The 24,257-nt window shown below is 34.5% G+C and overlaps 1 protein-coding gene across 1 annotated transcript in view; it reads left to right on the top strand.

The window, feature by feature from the left end:
* LOC104403997 (phospholipid-transporting ATPase IA) overlaps window positions 1–21,432 on the top strand; it is a gene marked incomplete at its 5' end in the record, with an annotated part of 48,568 nt that extends 27,136 nt beyond the window's left edge. Inside the window, 6 exons of the mRNA XM_010012314.1 lie at window positions 650–706; window positions 1,466–1,573; window positions 13,226–13,314; window positions 13,715–13,807; window positions 20,352–20,443; window positions 20,837–21,432. Coding sequence (XP_010010616.1) covers window positions 650–706; window positions 1,466–1,573; window positions 13,226–13,314; window positions 13,715–13,807; window positions 20,352–20,443; window positions 20,837–20,934 — 537 coding nt within the window. The remainder of the gene's footprint in view (window positions 1–649; window positions 707–1,465; window positions 1,574–13,225; window positions 13,315–13,714; window positions 13,808–20,351; window positions 20,444–20,836) is intronic.
* Between the last annotated feature and the right edge of the window lie 2,825 nt (window positions 21,433–24,257).

Below are 24,257 nucleotides of genomic sequence, written 5' to 3'. Positions count from 1 at the left end.
ATTATTTCAGCTTCTAATTGAAGTAAATTTCTTCTGAATTTCTGAGGCCTCTGGAAGTTCACCCGCAGACAAATTCGTGTATATCATTGCTGCCAACTTGGCCAAAAAACTAGAGTTGAAACTATAGCTGTAACTGTTGGAGCTTGGTCTTTGTGACTCAGTTTTTCAGCCTCATGTTCTTCAGATTGCACATAAAGCAAAACTTGCAATACATATTCACATACAATTTACAAAATTTAACAACTATTTCTTTGCTAAGAATTTTTGTTTGTGTGAATTTCAAAGGAAGATTTTCCTGAATCAATTAGTCCTTGCTGTAAGATTATGAATTTTCTACTACTGCTCATCTAAACCAAAATGGAGCATGTCCTACAGGACAACAACATGATGTTTTCAGAGACTGCTCCATGAAAAGAGCTAGATGCATTGACACACATAGTACTTTGCTGCAGATTACTAAGGAGATCACATTTAAATTGAAGAGGTTGATTTTCCTTTCCTTTACTTAATTTGTGCAAGTAAACATGAGGTATGAAAATCATTAAACTTTTTCTTCTGTTCTCCTGAAAGTTCAACCAAGCTAATAAATTCTGTGTGCTAAGATTCTCGTTTTAATTAAGAATCCTCTCTCTCTCTCTCTCTCTTTAAGTTTGTGGTTCTGACTGTGTGTTTGAAGGCTGGATTAGAGACCTCATATTGGACTTTGGTAAGAACATGTCTTTTCCATATTCTCAAATGTTCTATAAGATATGATGAGTAACTATGTTCTTTTTTCTCATTTATTATATTACACCCTTACAGTTTGTCAGCCCTCCCCACAGTACCAAACTAAACTGTGGTTACTGCAGGGAAAGACAGAATATCCACATGCAAAAAAATAATGCTTTATACTGAAAAGAAGGACATTGGGATAAGACTTAAAAGTAATCCTTAAACTAGAAAAATCAAATTACTCTGAACTGATTGTACTTAAATTTGCTTAAAATGCAGTAATACTGCTGCTGAAAGTATTGTTGTAGCGACAGGACAAGCGGGGAAAGATTTATACTTAAACAGAGAAAGTTTAGGTTAGATTTAAGCAAGAAGTTCTTTACTGTGAGGGTGGTGAGGCACTGGAACAGATTGCCCAAGAATGTTGTGAATGCTCCATCCCTGGCAGTGTTCAAGGCCAGGTTGGACAGTCTTGTGTGACATGGTTTAGTGTGTGGTGACCCTGCCCATGGTAGTGGGGTTGGAACTAGATGATCTTAAGATCCCTTCCAACCGTAACTATGCTATGATTCTATGATATTGCGTTAAGAAATAAGTAATTGAAGTAGCAGAGTTAAATTAATACAAGTCATGGAAATTTCATCCAATACATCAGATTTGCATTGTAAATACTATATAGCAAAGATCTTTTTCTGATGATGTCAAAATGCACTTGTGATGATTTTTCTGTTTTCTTTTTTTTTTTTCTTAACAGTTCAGCCATATAGCTATCTGGGGCAGCATTGCACTTTGGGTAGTGTTTTTTGGAATCTACTCTTCTTTGTGGCCAGTCATTCCTATGGCACCCGATATGTCAGGAGAGGTAAAAGTATAGTTTAACTACTGTACAAATATGGACAAAAAATAATGTTTCAATCTTCAGTACTAATCACTGTTGGATCCTTGTGTTAATCAAAGGTGCATAAGAGGGTTGCTTCTTTTATATGTTCAATGTGGTAACCATGTTTATTTAAAACAGAATGAATTTTTACTCTTGTGAAAATGGAGCTCAACTAACAGGCTATCATTATAAGGTCTAGTGAAGAACAGTAGACAAGTAAGCTGCTTTGCAGTTGTTTAGTTTTAATTTTCTGAAGATAAGTTTTCAAAATTCGGAACTCAGAATTACAGTGCTTACTTGGCTGGAAGGGTTTTTTTATGATCAAGTAGCACAAGTAGTGCATTGGTTAAGGCAGTTTCTTGATCTTCAGTTTTACAAATTTGCTGAGTATTTGAAACTGTAAAACACCTCAAAAAATTTGACTTGCTGTAACATTGCACAAGCAGCTGCTTGACATGCACTCATTTACTTTTCTACTAATGTGCTGCTTGGAATGCATCATTGTACTGTATCTTTAACCTTTTGACAGTAATTACTGGTTTCTTTTTCATTTATTATGCCATTTGTGAAAACCTGCTCTGAGTATTGCAAATAGAACTGAATTCATACAAGATGCTTACTTGCTGCCTGTGCTGGTCTAATTGGAACTTCAGTTCCAAATTCTCAAAACCATTCATATCCAAAAACATCTGAAGTTTAGTATTAATTTCCCAGACTACTGTCTGCTTCTGGGCATGGCCAGTACCTGTTGAGCTGAGGAGTTAGTTCTGTGTGTATTCTCAGTGAGAATCAAAACTGAGAATACCTGCTTGTTTCAGAAAAACATTCTTTTAATGGTTGTCAAGGCATGCTACCTAAATCAGGCCTTACACCCATACAAGTGTGAGTGCCTTTAACCCCACCACTGTGATAGAATTCAGCAATTTAAAAATCTGTGCAGGATGCAGAAATTCAGGTGCATATCTCTCCCTCATTAGGAGGTAATTCAGACCCTCAAATCCCACCTCCTGCATAAGCAGTTACAGCAAAAATAGTATGTAGGCATTTATATAATTACTGCATTTTAATGGAAAGCACAAGGAATTAACTTAAGTACTTGTACACCAGAGGAAAAAAAATTTGAAATTATATAATTTCTTGCTGGTTTTTCTGTTTATTATAACCTGTTACCCATGTATACATGTAGTTTTTTTTACATTACTATGTTGCCTCTGCAACTCAAAATTCATTATGTACATTATTCTAAATTAAAGTAATTGAAGCTGTCATACTTCAGCATTTTTCTTCATATACACTGTATTTTATACAAGAAATAAGATGGTTTTGGAATTTTTTATTTTTAGAGATTTTGTAAAAGTTTATACATTGTTTTTTAAGACAAGAACTTCTATATTAATAAGCACAATAGAATTGGCAGGGTGTGTTATACTTGGTATGATATAAAGATGGCTACTTCACTGTTGAAATAACTGAATACTTAGTACGTGTTCAATCTCTGAAGTTATTGTAAGAAAACGATGTTTTTGAAGGGAATGTAATTCCTACAGACTTGGAAAAACAGTTTGCAAAGAGAGGAAGCTGTCAACAAAATAAATACTCTTGGGGTTTGAACTCAGCATGACACCAAATTAGTCTGACTTTATGAACCTAATTTCATTTATTTGTTGTGATAAAACTATAACTGTACTTGAAATGGATAGTTTATTTTGTTAGCATGTTTGCTTACGCATGTGTGTATAGTAGATTTCAATGTGTGTACGTATATGCACACATTTTTTGAGGGGGGTATTGCTGGATAAAGTTGGTTTTAGTTTTGTTTTCTTCCTAAGAATATAGTTAGAAGTTTGTAACATCTGAATAAAGTTTCCTAAACCCATCAGAGGCCATAAAAACTTATTTTAAAAGCTTTAGTCTAGCTTTTTGAGGTGTACTCTGTGTGGCTAAAAGTCCTGTCAATGAATACTGCAGCTCAGATTGAAAGCAGGATTTTTGTATGCTCTCCTAAAGCACCCTCATTGACCAGGTGGTGTCTGTCAGGGCAGAATTCACTGGATATCTCTGAAGCAAGTCCATTCCTTCCATAAGTGTTCAAACTCAAAGATTCACAAATCTAACTCTTGACAGGATTGTGGTATGACAGAAAACAAATCCATCTAGACATCTCTGCTTGCCTGTGCAAATACTGCTTGTCTAATTTCTTCAAACGTGCAAGTCAGACTTGAAGGCATTGTCCAAGTAGGTTTGGCAGAAATTAAATGAAAAAGTTAAAAGCTGACCTCTGCTTTTTTTTGGTTTTGTTTTTGGTTGGTTGGTTGGTTGGTTGGTTTGGGTTTTTTTTAGCTTTTTGTCTGTTTCACCCAGGCCTGATCTCATAAATGATGCTGAAGAGATTTTCAGGGCTTCTTTCCCCTCAAAATGTATTCATTCAAAATGCCCCTTTTTAATAAACTGTATATTTGTAAGGAGATTTTACCAACTATAATCCTTACAAAAGTTTAAATGTATTCTCTTTCAGCTCCTAACAGCTGATAACAAGTTCTACCTTAGTAGGTTTAGTCTTACGAGTCAGTATTCTTGATAAAATATTAATCCAGCCACTGAGTGCCAACTAGATGATGATGTGTCTTCTACAAACACCTTTTTCATGGCTTCTTTTAGACAGAATAGAAACCTACTGAAACACTATTAGAGATTCAGACTATCTTCTTCATATTAATGTCATGAAAATAATAAGATTTTTCTGCTTATTGCTGATTCTATTGCCCAAAAAAATGAATGCTCTTGAAGGGAAGAGAAAAAAACGTATGGAGATGATGGGAAATCTTCATTGGATGTAGAGAAGTTTCATCTAAATATTTTAAAACTCATATGTTTCATCTGTTCCTATAAAATACCTATACAGGTCTGATATATATGTTTAAACAGAGAACACTACAAGGTAATGCCTCATGAGAAAAATAGAGTTGTAACAGAAGAAATGCTTTATGTTTATGCTGCAGAAACATTCTTATGTTAGAGCACTGAAGCTAGCAGCCCAAAGTTAAATCCTAAGAATTGCTGTTTTGTGTTTATCTTCTAGTATCAAAGCATCACCCAGTAATTTACTGAACAAAGAAATAAGTATCTCACATAGTTTTGCAAGTTTTCCCTGCTTTTTAAACTGATTTTGTTTCCATCATCTTCTGTATCATTCTAGTTGTAGAGAAGATAATTAAACTTAGCTTTTACGTGTGTTGCTGTGTGTTAGCAATATAGAAGGAAAGACTGTACAGTGCTGTGCTTTAAAAGAAAATACAGTGAAATGAAAAATTATGACTTTCTGACAGTGACAGCAGTTTTGTTCATTGTCTAGGCCACTGTTAAGAGGCTGATAACAGGTATCTTGGTTACAATAGCTGAAACATGTTTCCTTTGTAAAATTCTGACAAAACCTTAGAATCAACATTCAAACAAGAAACCAGTTACATTTTGTCAGCCTTAAAAGAGTTTCTATTCCTGTTTAATTAAAAAAGCTCCTAGTGAAGAAAACTTCATTTATTTTCCCTGATTGATGATGTTCAGATGAAAACTGTTAGTTTACCATTGTCTTTCTGCAGACAGCCTAAAAGGAAAAATGGATGAAAAGTGTGGGAGAAGCAATGGGATTTATGAAGCATAACAAAATGGAAAAATGGGCTGTAAAATTGGAGGATATGTGATAAAAAAAGGGTGATAACCTAAGTAGTTAATTATATAGTATCCATGGCTAGTTCAGGTACTGCAGCAGATCAACTTTAAGTTATGAGTCTTTTAGTAGTCTAAAACAAGACTTATGTATTTTATCATTAATAAAGCTGAAATTATTATTTACCTTCATATTATTTTTGTTTGTACTTCAGATTTACTCATTTAAAAAATTCTCTTAACTTTATTCTAAGAATTAGGGAATACATTCTTCTAGTCCTAGACACGGATTCTAATATATTAGGAATTAAAGTTTTTTCTTCTTATAGTAACATGTTAAAATACCTTTTCTGCAAGGACAATTTTGGTAGTAGTGGCAAAACATGACTTCTGTTGAAGGGGACTTCATACACAGCATATAAGAGAGAAATATGGAAAATGTTTCAGAAGTTTTCAGTGATTTTATAACAACCTTGCAGTACCTGTAACATAATCTTTATTACAACTCGGTGTTTATCTTCAGTAATGTCTTTTCAGCATCTGAACAGCCAGCTTTACAGATTATTTTCTTAATAGTTTACCTGTAAAAAATGTGCTTTTAAGTATAGATACACAAAAAAAAGGGGGAAAATAAACAAAAAACAAACAAGAAAAATACCTAACCAACTAAAAACCTTCTTGGTCAGATTTAACACCATTATGGAGAAGTGGGTCATAGTGCAGGACATCTGTTTTGACCCATTACATAAAATAATCTCCATTTACTTTCAGAAAAGGTGCCACTGCAGACTAGAGTATTTTCATTGCAGACTTGAGCAAATCAATTGCCTAGATCTCTTTCTCTACTACAGTGATATAACTGAAGTTGATACTTTTCTTGCTGTAGAACTTTAACAAAGAGAGTAAGTTAAGTATACTTTCAGTATCTCTTAAAACAATTTACACTATTTTCTCGGTTTGCATAAATATCTAAAAGTAAATGCCAAGCCTCTTCATATTTGATGAGGTATTTACTGTGTAGGTGTAATTTTTCCTTCTTTGAATCTCCAATACACGGAAGGCTGTTCTGTGATGCTGAACAAAATGCATTTTAAATCTGTGATCCAGTGAACTACTAGAAGTTTCCCATTGCCTGTGTTTTGTCATATTGTGCATTTTAAGCACTTGAAAGAAATAAGTGATGCTGTGTGATTAAACTACTATATGGTTTTATATCTGTGTAGTCCTTTTGCAATAATTTCATTAACTAATGAAGTTTCTGTTACTTGCATCACATAATAAGAATGGTAATGACCATTCATGTCAGTAGGCTATGAAGCTGCTAGAACTTTCCATTAATGCTGCCATCCTTGCAATTCCAAAGACTACTCTTCTTTTTAATGTCACTTTAAAAAAGCAGATTGATTTTTTTTAATTATAAAACAGATACATTTCTAAGCTGATATGGTTATCTTTTTCTTGAACAAATGTGGTTGTGCTTTGAGATGAAAACCTGTAATTGGGGAAGAGAAAAAAATAAACCAACCTGTTGTATATTTCACACTCGTGCAACTCCTGATTCCTTTGGATTTGTTACTGTTACGTGCTTTGAGTTGTTAGGCCTCTTTTTATACACCTATGTGACTAATAAATTAACTTAAAATTATAACACTTACTGGAATACGAAGTATGACATTGAGATTAAAAGCAAAAGTTCAGTATCTGCAGAACTTTTCAATTTATTGTAGTGCTGCAGATAATGCAATGTAAAGTTCTCCAGAGTACCATCTGTTTCTGCTCTGTCTAACCCAGGGGATCTATAAAACTACTGACGGAAATTGAAGTTAAGGAACAAGCCTGTATTCTATAGAACTTTAGATCATTTGACTGAGGTTTGCAGAATCTTTGCAAAAAACAATAATATTCCTTGTAAGATGATTTAGCTGCACTACATAGGAAAGATGTATTAGAATATACTATATTAACCATATTAGTTCGTTAACTATTTCTCCAGCCTGTTGAGGTTCTTCTGGTACATCAGCCACTCCTCCCAGTTTTGTGTCATTAGCAAACTTCCTGAGGGTACACTCTACCCCCATCATCCAGATCTTTAATGAAGATGTTAAACAGGACTGGACCACAGTATTGGCCCCTGGGGTATGCTGTTAGTTAGTGGCCTCCCCCTAGTCTGTGCCACCACCCTCTGGAACCAGCCATTCAGCCAGTTTTCAGTCTACCTCACTGGCTGTTCATCCACCCTGATCATCAACAGCTTCTCTATGAGGATCTTATGGTTTATTCCCTGCTGTGTTGTCCCTCTAGTTGTAAAAGGTGCTATTAATGGATACTTGTCTCTTGGATTTTTAAAACCAGATGAGTATTATTTTAATTACTTTTGCAGGATACAGCATAGTAAATAAATTTAAATGGTTGTATACTTAAGAAAATTACTGTGGTACTTTTCCTCAATGTTAGCAGGCGAGTTACAAATAATGCCTCTAAAATTTGAAAAGTAACAATTCTCTTTAAGTTCCTCAATGAAACAAGAAAAGTACTGTGCCATGTTTCCTTAGAAACCTGTAAGATAACTCGCTTGACAATCTGTATTTCTAAAAATTGCCTTGAGCTCTATATGGTAAACGGATACCCAAGTCTCTCAATTCTTACTTCGTTATCACAAAACTTATGGAAAATAACCATTCTTCAATGGCTGATATCTGGGGTAGTTATGCTAAGTTAGTCAGTATTTTTTTTATTTATTTTTTTCCTGCTTCACTGCTTATTATTTATCTGAATTAAAGTATTCTCCAAAATTCTGGGTCTTCATTTTGAGGGGAATAATTGAGTTTACTGAACTTTAAGCAAAGGACTATTGCTTATTTCGAGAGCTTGTCAGTAATACAGTTTTCAAGAACATTGAAATTAAACAACAAAAGCTAGAGTCTTCTTTTGTATCCAAAAACATTTTCAAGCCCATTCTCAGAAAAAGGCCACTATAGGCATTTTCCCCATTTTTAGCACATTTTCACCCCCATCCCAATTTTTTTCCCAGCTTGTCTTTTACAGACCTATGAGTATTTACAAAACAATAATCTTTTTCTGTCTTTCCCTCTATACCTATATGAACCTCTTGTTTAGAGAAATAAAATTTTTCAATGTATGTTTGTGGAGAATATTACTTCAAAAAATCTCAATAATTTATTGAAGTTTTTTTTTAAGTGAATCAGAATTCATCCCATACCACGTATCAACTTTAGTTATCTATCCTCAGCTGAGAGCCTAAAATTATGTTACCGTACTGGTACTAACATATTTTAGCTTATTTAGTTCTTTAAATATGAAGTTTGCTTTTAGACTTTCACTTCAGGAATCTAAAATATTTTCATAAGAGGTTTTTCTTTTCCCATTACGTAGTTTTCATTTTGAGTCCTCAGATCTTCACAGTTTAGTTGTACTTAGTCTAGTTCTAGATACTTGTTAGCCAGAATATGCTATTCCCAAATATACTTCAAAGATACTTTTCCATATTCAATAGTTATATTCTCATTCTTGTTCTTTGACTGCACAGGTACAAACAGAAACCACAGAGCTAATCTTTAAACTACCGAATTTACCTTTTCTGCTTATGATGGTCTGTCTTGATAACATTACCACTCTAATATTCTTTTTTATTGGTTAATCTTTTCCTGGTATTGGCATTTAACTGAATTCTTTTCCTCAGCATATTATTGTAATCTCCTTTATATGCAAAAGTTACAGGATTTTTTTCTGTTTATAATGTTATTAATCAAATTCAGTACACATTCCCATTGTAGTTACAAATACAGCAACACTTAAAAGATTAATCATATTCAGCTGCCTACTTTCTCCATAGCAACTTCATCTTCTGATGTGCAGTAATGAGGCATGACTTCAGTTCTTTACAAATTCTACTGAAACTCAATGTTTTCTGTACTCCTTCATATTACACCTATTGCAGTGCAGACAGCCCCTATCCTGGTGACAAACTCTGTAGAACCACCAGAACTCATCTATTCTTCATGGCTTTACATCTTTGCCAGATACTATTTCTTACATCATCTTTGATTCAGCTCAGGTCTCCCTGTGCATCTTTTACTCTGAGGCAGAAGAGGACAGTCTAGCCTTCTCTTGCAGAACAACTAATGTTCTCTGATTACAAGCACAATTAAAATTAGTGTGATGTATTTCGCCTTGCTAACTTACCTGATTCCACATCCAAGTGGTTAATTTTCTTTAATTTTCTAAAGGTTGTTTTCAGGTATGTTAGTTCAGGCTGTAGCTCAACTTTGTTAGCCAAACTTGCTAACAGAACCTCTTTCTCTTCCTAATTCTCAGGGAAGCTTTTTTTGTTTGTGTATTGTTCTCCAGCTTTTTGAGGAAAATTCCAGGTATTAACATTTATTGTGAAGCCTTTTTTCTTTACTGTTTCCTTGCGCTTTATCTTTGAAAACACTTCCATCAGTGTTACTGTATGAACTTAACAAATGTAGCAACTGATAATTTCTCTTCCTAATTGCTATTTCTGGCACCATGATTTATTGCTAGCTTTTTGGGGGTTTTTTTAAATGTGAAATATCTATGGAGGTAGCCTAAGCTTTCATAAAATGCAAGGAAGGAATTAAATGCCTATAAACTTAATTCACAAAGTTAAAATGAGCAGCCACTCTAAGCTAGTACAAGAACATGTAATAAGGTGCAGTCTTATATTTCATCCCTTTCTGAGGAAGCCAGTAAGGCTTCGGTTTGTATTTGCAGAAAATGGAGGGACTCCCTGTTTTATATACCTAGTGAGCAGAGTTCCTGTGTAGTTCTTAATAGTAACTGTGAGATGTTTTTTAACGCTACATAATGAAGAAAGATGAGAGGCATTACAAGAACTCACTTGTAGGAACTTCATTGCACTATGTGTTACTGCAGATCTGGTTTAATGCAACAACAGTAAACACTTCGGCATGTATGAAGGCAAACACATGCAGGTAATTAAAACTAGTGATGTTGTCTCTGTAGGTTGTTGAGAAGAGAAGCTCTTGTGGTTTGATAGTGTTGAGGAGGTATTATTTGAACAGTTCTGTAGTTTATAGGGAGAAGATACATACCTAGGTGATATCTGAAATAGATAAACTGAAAAGTGTTTTCATAAGCTTTTCTGCAGCAAGAGTTTTACTGTTCTTTTCATCTTTCTCTCTTTTAGAAGGCTTTTTAAAATCTGAGCTGGCTGTTTTGGCAGATCATTTCATAGTGAAGAAAAAGGGAATATTCTCTGTTCATTTTGGCTTGTAATTTCCTAACAGTACAGCTTCATCAGTGCATTAAAAATGTTCTACAGCCAGTATTTCTAGTCTTCCATTAAGCAATGAAAGGGAGTATTTATCAGAATTTATCTTATTTTAATAAGAACTTATACAAAAATCTGTGCATTGCACTGAATAAACTATGTTAATTCACTTTAGAAAATCCTAATATTAAGCATGAGCTACACATACAACAAATTACTTATCCTCCCTGCAGGATTTGTAAGTCCTACAATAAACTAGGCTTCCCAGCTCTCATTTTGGATTACTTCTGAATTCCCCTGGGAGCCACTTTTGTGGCAGATTCCATTTGGTTTCACAAGGCCTAAAGGGGGAAAACTTGGCATAGACCACAAATCTCTCACATTCGGAACAATTTGTAAACCACGAACAGAGGCAGCCAGAGTCCGTCCCCAGAACAGGCTGCTCCTGTTAGTGCCATTGTCTGAAAAGGATTGGTTTGCCATTTCCCAGATGACCTGCCTATGTGTAGAGAGATGTGAAAAGTTAGAGACAAAAATGTTTTCTACAGAGTGAGGGGGGAGCTTTCTTGTACAGAAAGGAAGGAAATACCTCTGTGGGATTTTATTTTTTTCCCCTCTTCATCCAAAAAATACAAAGAGGCCCTCTGTCTTTAATGCGAATGTCAGCTTTAAATCTTTTAGGTTTGGATTAACTCTGTAAAGGAAAAAAAATCTGACAGGCTTTCAAATATGACGCAGAAAAACTTTTTTTTTTTTCCTCAATTCATGTTGTTCATTTGTAAAGCCAAAGGCTGGATGGACTGAATAGTAGGCGCCAGTTGTTCCTTCATTCATAGTTAGCATTACAATAGTCAGAATTAACATCCTAAGACCTACATTATCACTTTTGCTGTTTCACCAGAAAACATTTAATACAGGGTGGCTCAGGCAAGGACAGCTCTTTGCTGTGTTCTTACAAATTAAAAAAATGTTGTTAATAATAGGAAGTTAGAGTCATAATTACTTCAAGTTGTATTTTGTGCTTGTTTATAGGAAACTTGGTCTCTCTGATTGCTAAGTAATTATAAAATGTCTTGCAAAATGTAGTTGTGATAGACATTTCCTATTAGCTGCGGTTTAAGGAAATTACTGTTTCATCAAATATGTCAAAAGTCATGTTTTGCTTATAAAGTGACTGTGCTAATGCATTTTCTCCACTTACTGATACAAAATTTTCTTTTTTTCTTTTTTTCCTCCGTTGAATATGTGAATTGTTTTATTTTGAACCCATCACTGCTCAGTGTTTACACCTTTGTTGACAGCTGTTGGCAGAAATAATTACTAGAATTTCAGGCAATATCTATGTCCTTTTAATGTAGTTATGGAAAGTTTATCAAATTTTCAGTTAAAATATATTCTTATGCTTTCTAAAGTATCAGTGCCAATAGGAATTTGGATACAAAAATAAGGTAAACAGAACATTTTATTTATAAGAGAATGAGATATTTTTTTTTCCTGAAAATAGTTCACTTTTGTTTTTACGCATCACCATAGCAAATGTAATTCTAAAATGTTCATGTAAGCGCATTCAGAAATTAGACTCAGGTGCTGCAAGCTACTTGCAGTTTTCTTCTAATAATTTTCTTCTCATTAATATTAGGAAAATATCAGCTTATTTATATTAGTTACATACTGAGGTTTAACCTTTGAAAGGAATTAGTCTCCGAGTAATGAAGCAAAGGATTTGAAAGGGTATTGTTGTGTAGCAATGTTACATTCAGCCTCTGTGCAATCTAATTACATTAAAGGTATTTTTAATACTGACTGCAAAACAATCTTCAGTAATATACTTTATTATGTATTTATCATACTCCTTGCATCCATAATCTTGTTGATGTAGATACTTGGGCATGAATTGCAAGGGTAGATTAGAGGGGTTTTTTTTTCCTTTCAAGTCCATACATTATGATGTTTGTTTTGGCTTTTTAGTGCGTTTTAGTTTTTAGTATGTTTACAGACGAAGTCATGAACAGCAGAAATTCCTATGTATTAATATAAAGTGGTGTATAAAATAGCAAACACACAGCTAAAAGCCGTGATCTGGTTTGCAAATACTTCACCATGCATTAATGTGTTAGATCTTCATTTAACACTATGTTGCATACTTCCATAATTAGTTTTTCTCTTGGTTCTCTTTTTTAAGCACTTTGTTGAACAGGAATCTGTGGCAGTCTGGGAACAGTGGTACAATGAGTGATCTGAGTTACACTGCGAAATGATTGTAACCGTGTCCAGTATACATATCAAGGGTCAGGAATCTGTTAGGATCGATTGCAAATAAGAAATTGTGCTCATAATTTATTGACAAAGATTGGGTGGGAGTCAATTTTCGATAAATCTGATTTTAATGGAAATGTCTACAGTCAGTGCAGTGGTGTAGAGCAGCATTGTAGAGAGATAGATTCCCCCCCTTAAAGAACTAAGCAGTGTGGTCTTTCTACCAGCTTCTTAACATGAATTAGTATTTACTATCTACTGGATTTCTACAGCGACTCGGGATTTCAGAAGGGAGTTCAAGTTTTATTTCACGTTAGAGTGCCTGGAATGGTTCCTTTAAATTTGCTTTTGATACTCTCAACCAAGTAATTTAGATTTCTAGGGGTTTTTTCCTAGTTCTTGTCATGACATCATTACATTTTGTGTTTTATTCCCTCCAGGCAGCTATGATGTTCAGCTCTGGAGTATTTTGGATGGGACTTCTATGTATTCCTATGACAGCTTTACTTCTTGATGTAGTGTACAAAGTGTGAGTACAGAAATGCTGAGGTTTACGGGATAAAGTACTGACTTTTAAATATGTGTTCTAACTACTAATGTAAGAAAAACAAATTAAGGTCAGCTCTGGTGATTGTAAAAAGTTGTTTTTCACCTTGTTCATTTTTGACAAACTTTATTACAAGCATTAGTAGTATTTTAAATGTTTCAATAATTTAATGTCTTTTTAATAAATATTTGTTGTTTCTAATTTGCAAGAACAGCTGATTAAAATACATTATTTAGACCTGCTTTATATTTCTTCTGGTAAGATTAATTTTAAGTCATCTGGGAAAAATGGATTTGTAAATTGAATGCTTATATAAGTGTTAACAATCTGCTCTTTCACTTTCAAGAAGAGTAAATCTGGCAGTATTTTTTATTACTTACAGAGTAAAGAGAGCTACATTTAAGACACTGGTAGATGAAGTTCAGGAGTTAGAAGCAAAGTCTGAGGATCCCGGGGCAGTTGTGCATGGCAAGAGGTACTGTAAAAATCTGTATATTGTTGTCTTCAAAAAAAAAAAAAAAAACCAAACCAAACTGCTAAATATTTTCAGCCTTATACATGTATCAAAGACAAAAGGTTATTTTTCAAAATCCATATAAGCAAAAGGCATCCGTAAAGAGGTTTCAGGTCTACTGAGCCCACATGTTTCTTCATATGCTTAGATGCAGGTTTTTACCAAAGGCTTTAAGTGATGTGTTTCTTTGTAGCTGACTGTTACATTTCTAGATATTAGATATAAAACAAACTTGAGACAGATTTCAATTGTGTCACTTTAGACTGTGTTAACAAAGTCACAAAGTGAGTTTAAACCTACATCATTTGCTAGTATAGTTATAACTTTTGCCTAAGCACAAAAAAAAAAGTATATATATCAATTTTAAAACCTGGTTGGTAGCATAGGGACAAAGAGCAAAATCTGTCTAGGATTTGCTGAAATTTAATAGAACAAGCTGGCTTTTAATCTGATGTCAGTCCAGAGCAAACAAATTTGACTAACCTCTATTAGGTAAGAAATAATTGTAACTGAAGATTCCACAAGAATTTCTTTATTACATCCTCCTCCATGGGTTAGACAAGTAATCTGACAAGGGTGAAGGTAAATCTGAACAACTGGACATTTTTCTATGTGTAAACTCAGCCTAAAGGTGTGCACTCACTAAAATACTTGAGACTTTTTAACCCCAACTGAACTCATAGCAAGCACTTGCTGAGTGGGACTATGAGGTGCCAAAGTCCCCTTTTCCCCCACTTCCAATTCATTCATGCCATTTGGCTGAGATAGAGCTTTCTTTCCTTGTCTTCATTTTCCTGAGTTTTGTGAAGTCTAAAAAAATCTTGATACTTGATTTTCCTGTTCTTTCTTTCCTTGGATTGCTTTCTTTTAGTATCTTCATGGCAAAGCGCTTAGCCAAGAAGGCTTTCCTCCTACCAAGCTATGCATGGAAAGAGACCAGAAGGAAAAAGAAAACAAAAAACAAAATACACAAACAGACACGTCTTTCATTGTAGGTTCAATTTTCAGGAAGTACCTTTTTTTCAGAAAGATACTTAAGTTCCCTTTCTCCTTCAATCTTACTGAATCCCTCCTTCATCAGCTTACTAGAATTTGCCAGGTTGAAACCAAATTACATTGGATACCACCATTTCTAATGGGTGGAATATTCAGCTTGTGTTTGCTCCTGTTTTTCCTTTCTTTTCCTAGAAATTATTGTCACAAAAACGTTTTGTCTCTAGTGGCATTCTAGTATCTTCCCTGGTACCATGACAAATACCAGAGGCGGTACCATGAGGCCTGAAAGCTCATCCCACCACCTATGGAACACTTAGTCTAGTGTGGTGGCATACCTGCATAGTGTCTCCCATCAGGCTCTGTATGCTGTCTTTGTAGCAGCAGCTTCAGACCGCCAAGTACTACAAAATCCCCTAGTTGATGACAGTCCTGCATTGAGCATCCTTTTCCTTCATTGCTTCATGACCCAGCTAGTGTTTGCAAGAATAAGTTCTCTTACCTTTACAGGTGATCTAAATTGATTGTTATGGATGCCTCTCTCCACTGGCAGTGCTCATTCAGGCAGCTTCAGGGCAAGATCTTCTTCTAAATTAACCAAGCTACATGTTAATGTGCTAAGCTTTGAGCCAGAAGCAATGTGTGCTGTGTGCTCTTCTGCAAAGAGCAAACTTGTAAAAGAATGAATTGCAGAAAAGAAAGCAGGCTTTAGTAGTAGACAGTGCTAAAAGGGGAACATCTTGTGGATGTAGAAGAAAGTAAGGAAACTTAGGTTTATAGTGTACCATACTTGCATTCCTGAGACTTCGCCTGTATTCCCAAATTCAGTTACTTTTACTTCACTTGTCTAGGCAATATGCTCTCCCTTCATCCTACAGAATGTCTTCCAAATCCATTCTTATTTAGGTAAGATGAACTTGGGGTTTTCACCACTAATTTTGTAATTATCTTTTTATCTCACAATTAAGCAGTTAAGAGGGCTTCATGAAGGTTGTGTAGATACCTGCCAGAATGTCTTTCTTAGACCCATTCCTTCTCCATAAAGTTATTAGACCTGTATTCTTTGAAGTATACAAGCATCCACTTAGCATGCAAATCAATGAACATTAGACATCTTAATATCTCTTCAGCATATATTCCCTCCATTATTTTTTCTAAACTACATCTTAATTCCGGTAATGGAGCCAATACTTCACCCTTTATGGAGAAAGTATTCCCATTAAGGAAATGCTCTGATGAACTGACTTGCTTCTTCAGAAATATGATTGAAGTATTATAAACATTTTTGAGTCTCATAAGTTGCAGAAGTCTGGTTTGACTAGTTACCAGTGCCGAGTAAGTAGTTAAATTGGTAAGGAATGTTCTCTACATCGGCTTTAAATACATACATGAAACTTTTGAGTTTTAGCGCATTTCATGCAAGAATAGGTATATTTTAAAAAACTTACTGTGTATTCTTCAGCACCAACTAATATTTTTCTAGTGTGCATACCTCTGCAAGTACCTTTTTAGGGTGTAGCAGAAGGGATTTGTTTTCCTGAAATGCCAAAATAAGCTAAGAAGATAAAAATCGCTAAGGAGATAAAAATCACTAAGAAGTAACTGGGAAATAGTGAGAAAGATAATTCAGGTACTTTTCCACTCTGTCCATTCCCATCTTAAAAATATTACAACACAAAATCACAGGCTCAACTTCCACAGACAACAGGTCAGGACTCTACTACTAGTTAGATGCCTTAGTCAGTATCCGAATGCTTGCTTAGAAGTATATTAGTGTTATTTTTTATTGCTTTTCTTTCATCTAGAATATATTTTTTGTAGATTTTTAGAAATGTGTTGACCTGATAGTGCATGCATTTAAATACAATGGAGATTGTAAGGCTTTACCTTTCGATGTTTTCCTATCAATCAATCTTAGGATGGGAATTTTCTATTTAAATTCTAAATCTGGGCTTTCAGCTGTTTTCATAAAATTAGGATAAAAATTGACATTTACATTGAAATAATTTAAAATACTGTTTTTCAAAGTTCTTTATTTTAGCATGTGCTTTAGAAGCAGGACATGCTAATATACTCCTAAAATTTGTCATCCCTTCTATTTTTACAGTGCTGATTTGAAAGGTATTTACAATTGTTACCATTGAAGGCTTAGGAAGAGCACTTCTATTGTATCTTGCTGTTTCAGTGTGTGCAAGAATGTGTAATCGGATTTTTCCTCAAAACTGTCCAAAAATTTCAAGGCCATATTGGATGGGGCTTTGAGTAATCTGGTCTAGAGGAAGGTGTTCCTTCCCATGGTAGAGGGTTGGAACTAGGTGATCTTTAAGGTCTCTTCCAAACCAAACCATTCTCTGATTCTGTGAAAATACTTTACTCTGTTTTTCTATAGGCAACACATTGAAACTGGTTTCATCACATATATTTGTCAGTTAAGTAGAAATACATCTTGATCAAGAAGGTGCAAATTTTGCATGGTCACTTTTCCAACAGAAAAGTAAACTTTCATGTTGGTATACTATTGACTTGAGGGTGCTTTGATAGCATAAATAGTAGAGTCATAGAATGGTTAGGGTTGGAAAGGACCTTAAGTTCATCTAGCTCCAACCCCCATGCCATGCGCAGGGACACCTCACACTAGACCATGCTGCCCAAGGCTGTGTCTAGCCTGGCCTTGAACACTGCCAGAGATGGTGCATTTACCACTTCTGTGGACAACCTGTTCCAGCGCCTCACCACTCTCACAGTAAAGAACTTCTTTGTTATATCTAACTGAACTTCCCATTTAAGTTTGAACCCATTACCCCTTGTCCTGTCACAACACTTCCTGATGAAGGGACACAGTACTCCAAGTGGGGTCTCGCAAGAGCAGAGTAGAAGGGCAGAATCACCTCCTTCGACCTGCTGGTCACACTTCTTTTGATGCAGCAATTAGAATAACTTCAGTGGATTAAAAAATTCATTCCACAAAAAGTATGAATTCTGTCATTAGAGCAATTGTAATTGAAATGCCACAAAGCCATTTCTCCTTAAAATTGAAATGACTAAGGTGAAAGGATACTTTTTGTTCAAAAACAGTTTTTCTGATACCATGTATATAATACTTAAGTAGAAACAACAGTATTAATACTACAAAAATATTTTTACTGGGTTGAATACTACATAGACTAACAGTAACATGAATAACAGCCCAGATTTGTGGAAACATCTTTAGAGATACATACTGCAAAAGCTGCTTCATATAATCATTGTTTTTTATTCAGTCCACTTGGAAATTATTTTTAGACCATCTAAGTGGTTGGTCAGGAATACATGAAGTAGTAAAAATGTTTTCTATAAATGCAGTTAATTACCTGTAAATGTATACATTTCATGTTCAAAAATATTTAATATTCTGCTTGTCCATATAGGTACACATAATGAGCATAGGCATGTAGTTACTATAATTTATTATTGGTTAATTATGAAACCATGTTTTCTTGGCTTTGCATGTGTTTTTTTAAATATGTTTTTGAATGGCAACAGGGAGATTCATAATAAAGAGCCTGCAGTATTTCAAGTATAGAAATTGTGGAGAATTTAATACCTGAATAGCTGGAAGCATTTTTCTTTTCCCATATGTATTTCCTTCTTTATTTGTATTTTCTGTACCAGCAATCAGATCTGTGCAGTGGAAACTTCATTTCATTATACATAAACTAAGAAACGTGCATACTTCATGTTCTTGTAAAACTTAAGGCATTTAAAACAATCTGAACATTTCATTCTGGATTGCAAGCAAATAATAATGGTGGTACCAAAAATTCTAGACTAGGCCTGCTATGTTTTTAATAAAATGGGGGTTTTATTAAAAAACACCTGTCAAAACCAAAAATTTTGTAGAAATTAGCTGATGTCAACTCACATTAAGAAGGGTTTCTCACATGTATTGCAAAGGAGATACAGCTGATAACTTTATCTAGGTATTCACATGGTCTTCCACCTCTTTCCCATCTTACATGAAGATATTTATTCACTCTCTGTATCCATGTGATTTAAACCTCAGTCCATAATTTTTTATTAATCTTGTCACTTTAATAGTTTGTAGCTGTGAAATAAACAACAAGGTTCCTACACAGCCTAGAGCAGCAAATGGGGGGCAGGGGAGTTGCACGAGAATAGCCCCAAAGAGCTAGCTTATGAAAACACTGAGACAAAGATCTGTCTCAGCACTCCAACCTCTCCATTCTTGGTTCAGTCAGCAGATGCCAACAGCTTTCCTGGAATTGGTACCTAATGGGGTTTTTTTGTTTTTTTTTTTAACAAGGAAGTCTCATTCCATCTTTTAATTCAAACCATGGCCACAGTTTCCCTGCCTATCCCATTACCCTGTAGATTTTGCAGTTAGCATTCCTCTATGGATGTGGGAATAGCAGGTTTATTTCTCTCTTCCAACTTTGAAAAGCCAAGCTTTCATCTTCCGGTATATGTTTTAACCACCAGACTGGAGGGGAGCAGAAAGGGGAGATAGTGACTAATCTCTGCAGTTTAACACAGTGGTTCAACTTCATATATATGAAGTATATACTCACTGAAGAAAGAATGAGCCTTTCTAATGTAATGGTTTGAATGCTAATCTAGTGAGGGAAGCAATCTAGCCATTCTTTGCTCTGCTTTGGTAAGTAGCCTGGGAAGGCTGTAGATCTAATTAACAATAATATTAAAAAGTAATTTGACTGATCAAAACTTAGTAATGTAGGTATGTGAACTACAGTTTGCAGCATTCAGCTGATGCTTGAGTCTCAGTTTAAAAACTGTTTCATACTCCTGTTTTCTACGTGGGCTGAAATGGAAACTCACTTGGAACACATTAAAGCACAGTAAATACATAATACAACAGACTCAGTATTGCTGAGAATCATAGAAGGAGGGAAATAGGCTGAAGTGACCAAACTCTAGCAGTAATAGTAGTCTGTTACTTAAGTATGATCTCCAGAAAAACACCTTCTGAAGTTTCCTGGGGAATACACGATGCTAGAACACTTTTCATGGAAGTAGTGTGTTTCTGTACACACAGCTGATGGCCACAGATGTCACTTTACCTCCATCTCTTTTGCCATCCCTTTGGGGTACTATAAAAGCACTTTCTTCTATAAGAAAAGACAGACTGTAATACAGCCTGGCACTAATCAGGCCAAGCTATGTCAAGGAAGCCAGTGTCTTCCCTTTATACTGTATGTTTCTAAAGGAGTCACGCTCAAATGTTTACAATATTATTCATTTATTTGTATTGTCAGTGCACAAGTGCTTCAAACACATGTTTTGCCTGCACTGTGAAGAGTAAAAACTTGAGCAGCGATCTGGACTTCAGAATCTGCCCTCACACACACTTTTAATCACATTCTTAATAATCAGGCGCAATTAGAAAAGAAAAAGGATAGTGGATACTTTTAATAATTAATTCCCATTTAACAGACTCCACAATAGAGGAATACTGTAATTAATAAGTTTTTTCATACATTCACTTTCTTTCTAGCTTAACTGAAAGAGCCCAGCTACTGAAGAATGTTTTTAAGAAGAACCATGTGAACTTGTATCGCTCTGACTCTCTGCAGCAAAACTTGCTTCGTAAGTTAATAAATAAAAAGTTTAAATAAAACTTTAATAAGTAAATAAATGAAAAGACAAATAAAAGTTAATATCCCCATACTATGGAAGAAAAACTCTACCTTTCATCTCATTTTTCTTATAGTAAAGATGCAGTATCCTAAACCCAGTAGACCATGGTTTTTGCCTGTTTGTAGGTTTCTCTTCATTCATAAGATACCATATGCACAGAGTTCTTTATGCTGTTCTATATGTGAAAAATTATGTAAGAAATGTCATGGGTTTTCTACCTACTAAGTACTGAAAAGAGGTTTATTTGCCTCTGTTGACCTTTGTTAAGAGCTGTTTATTAAAGCTTCAATAAAAAATCAGATCAAAACGTTAATTGGTTCCTATTTTGTTTTATATCTGCAGATGGCTATGCCTTCTCTCAAGATGAAAATGGAATAGTTTCCCAGTCTGAAGTAATAAGAGCTTACGATACAACAAAACAAAGGCCTGAGGAATGGTGAAGAAACACAGCACGAGATTTGGGCCTTAGTAGTTACTTTTGTGATACAGACTACTAGATCTTTGCTGGGAGCTGCAACCATGGCCCAGTTATCTGAGATCTAAATATCTATGATGGTCTTGTTCCATAAAATTTGGATTTGTGTACTCAATAGACATAAGCACTGTGCAACTATACTGTAACACACCATCTCTAAATTTTTTAACAAGTATTTGCTTAGCATTTGTAAACAGATTGGAATTTATCTTGTATCTTGCCAGCTTGCTTATTTTACAATGAAGTTGAATCAGTACTGGTCATATAGTTAGAAGGCAATGGTCAGAACGCTAAACATACTTTACATTGACAGACCATTAGCATCTGTGAAGGTTTTTAAGTGTTAATATATTTAAATACAGTTGATAAAAAGCCTTTGTTTTCAACAAGTGCTGAAAAAAGAGTATCTTAATGGTGTTAATTCACCTTCTTTAAGAAAGATTTTGAGTCAAGGTGTTTATAGATGTTTGTGTCATACTAACCTAAAAACGTTTGCCAAAGAAGTTCCATAACTGTTTTCTGTTGTTAGGAATAATTTGAAAGGAAATGAACTCCAGTCCTGATATCAGAACTGCATGCTTGAGTGTCCACACTTGAGGAGAAAGATTTACAGTACAGTGAGTCAAATTTGAGTGGCCTTTATGGCATTTGCTTTCAAAACTGCAAGTCTTTGCACCTTTGGCCTTATAGAAGCTTTCCCCTTACTTTCATTTAGTATTGCATATGTTAAAAATCGCTGCCACCTTGTAAAAGTGAGTACACATATTATTTTGTCCAATTTTTAAGAATTGCTCTGCCTTACTTCTCTTTATCAAACTCTACTTATATTTGCAATGCTTAATTGTATCTGCTTATACTGTAGGTTCAGAAGAAAGTTTGTTTTAACTTATTTCAAAAAATTAATTCAATTTTCAACATTTTTATACTAAGATTATTTGAAATGTATACATTGAAATAGAGAGCAAAGCATGCCCTTTGCTAGTCTGTGGTATGTACTGTTTTATTTGCACTAAAGCCACTTCCTATAAAGGTGTGAAATACATTGCAGCAGACTCTTTACAATTTACTGGTCATGCAGAATACCTATATGCTCTCACCTTTATTTAAAAATGGAGAGGAAATGGCTACAGAAAGAGATACACACCTGATTTTAGAAAACAAAAAAAAAAAGGTGTTAAACGAGAACATTGTGATAACTTTTTAAAGTAGTATTGGTATTTCTCAGCTTACTACCCAACAACTATCAGGTTTCAAACTAAGAAAAGCTACTTTAACTTCAGAATTTAGTTAAATCTTGTAGCTTTTTAGTCCATGTTTAATTCTAAGTTTAAAAGCCACCATAATCACATTTAAAATAATTTTTTCTGTAGTAGTAGTAGGTTTTAATTTTAAATTGCATTTCTGTGCGCTACACAGAGATTATCTCTCTTTTCTTTGAGTGGAGATCAACTAAATGGAAAAACGGAACAATAGCATCCCCAATGATCTGTTAAATTAAGAATTTCCTCTTTCTGTCCAAATTATCCACTTTCAACTCAAAAGTAATAAGTCATCCAATCCCATCTTTTCTCTGCCCTCCTTCTTTAGCCATATACTTATTAAAAATTACTTTACGTCCTTGCCTTTCATCAAACTAAACACTTAACCTACAATTGTATTGCACTATCAGACTTTCTTATGCTCTACTTTTAAGAGAAACTTAAAAATACACATGGAAAGCCCAACAAAAGGCACTGTATGAAAGTACATATTTAGGAAGGCGTATCAATGGGAAGGCAGTCTGCATTTCATATGCATGTTATGCAACGTCTTCCTCTCAGTTTCCCGGAGTGATCTTTAAACAGAAGCTATAGGGACAAAAGGAACGTATCCCACTAGAAACAGTACTGCCAGTCAGTCATGCAGACAAGAACTGCCTTCAGAAAAGCCATTTCAGGCATAGATAAATAGATGGATCAATATGGGAGGGCCAAATCACTTGACCTAAGGCAAGAAAAAATTTGGGGGCATGCCCCTTTCCTAAAATGGAGATCCCTATTTTCTGTCATCCAAGGGACAATGACCAACTTCAAAACATTTCTGAAATTAACCATGACAATGTTGCTCCTTTACAATCTTTCAGTGTACTTAACTGATATAAAACGACTCAATCCAAATTTATTTTTATTACTGGGGTTTTTTTTCTATTCTAAGTGGTTTAATAGCTGATTTTGCAGAAAAGGACATGATGACCAGAATACATTGTAAAATATTTACAATGAGAAATGTACATGGTCTCTTCTGAAATAAAATTCTGTCTCACTATTGTAATACAGTTTGTGAAGAGTAACACACAGTATATCCCCAGTTTAATTATCTTAAAAAGAAGGAAAACAACTCAAACAGCTCTAAGATACTAAATTTAGACTGTAATTTAAGGCTTTCTAGGATAATCATGGCTTTTTCTCCCATCTCTCTACTTTTTCTGTTAATTAGTAGATAGAAGATACCACTTGGAAATAGTAAAAAAGACAATGTGGCAGTTCTGGTTTTTGATTGCTCATACAATTCCATTTTAAAATGTAAGATCATGTTAGCTATGTGTGCCTATTTTTAATTCAGGTCAAGTATACAATATGCACTTTATTTTCACGTTGAGTACACAGTAATATAATCTATTACCATCTTGTTAATACATCCTATCTGTTAAAATAAGGGGATTGTGCAGGTGTTTGTTTAAAGAAAAAACAGTTTAGGCAAAAATGCTCATAACAATGCCTCTGTTCTTATTGCCTGAACAGTCAGATGTGTATTAAATACAGAATTCACATGGACTTTTCCATCTGTATCATGCGCACTGCATAACAATTACAAGTTAGTATTAAAAACGTCCAGCAAAAGGCTGAACCAGTGCCACTTAGAAATCGGGTATCTTATATAAATACTGTTGTTTGATTATTTTTAAATATATACCTATATATATATAAGGGAGTCAAAAGTAAGTAACAGGAGACAAATTTTAACAAACCTATTGATAATTTGTATTTGGAATTTTTTCTTGCCATTTCCTAATTTTACACTTATTTTTGCAAAGCAGTTTCAACAGATTTATACTTAGTCATCATTCTATTTGTATAAAATGATAAATAAAATATTTTGAAACACTAAGAGATAGCTGAAGATTCCTATATGTCCACATGCATCCATAAAATTCACTGAGTTACGAAGATGCGTGTCGTGTCTTAAGACTTCTTTTGTTACATTTAAACCCATCTTGAATGATGAGTAATTTCGAGTATGTGTTAAATC

The sequence above is a fragment of the Nestor notabilis genome, unplaced genomic scaffold (assembly GCF_000696875.1).
Source record: "Nestor notabilis isolate BGI_N333 unplaced genomic scaffold, ASM69687v1 scaffold27603, whole genome shotgun sequence".
Lineage (NCBI taxonomy): Eukaryota > Metazoa > Chordata > Aves > Psittaciformes > Psittacidae > Nestor > Nestor notabilis.
The sequence above is the reverse complement of the archived record's forward strand: the minus strand, read 5'-3'. Positions and strand labels throughout refer to the sequence as shown.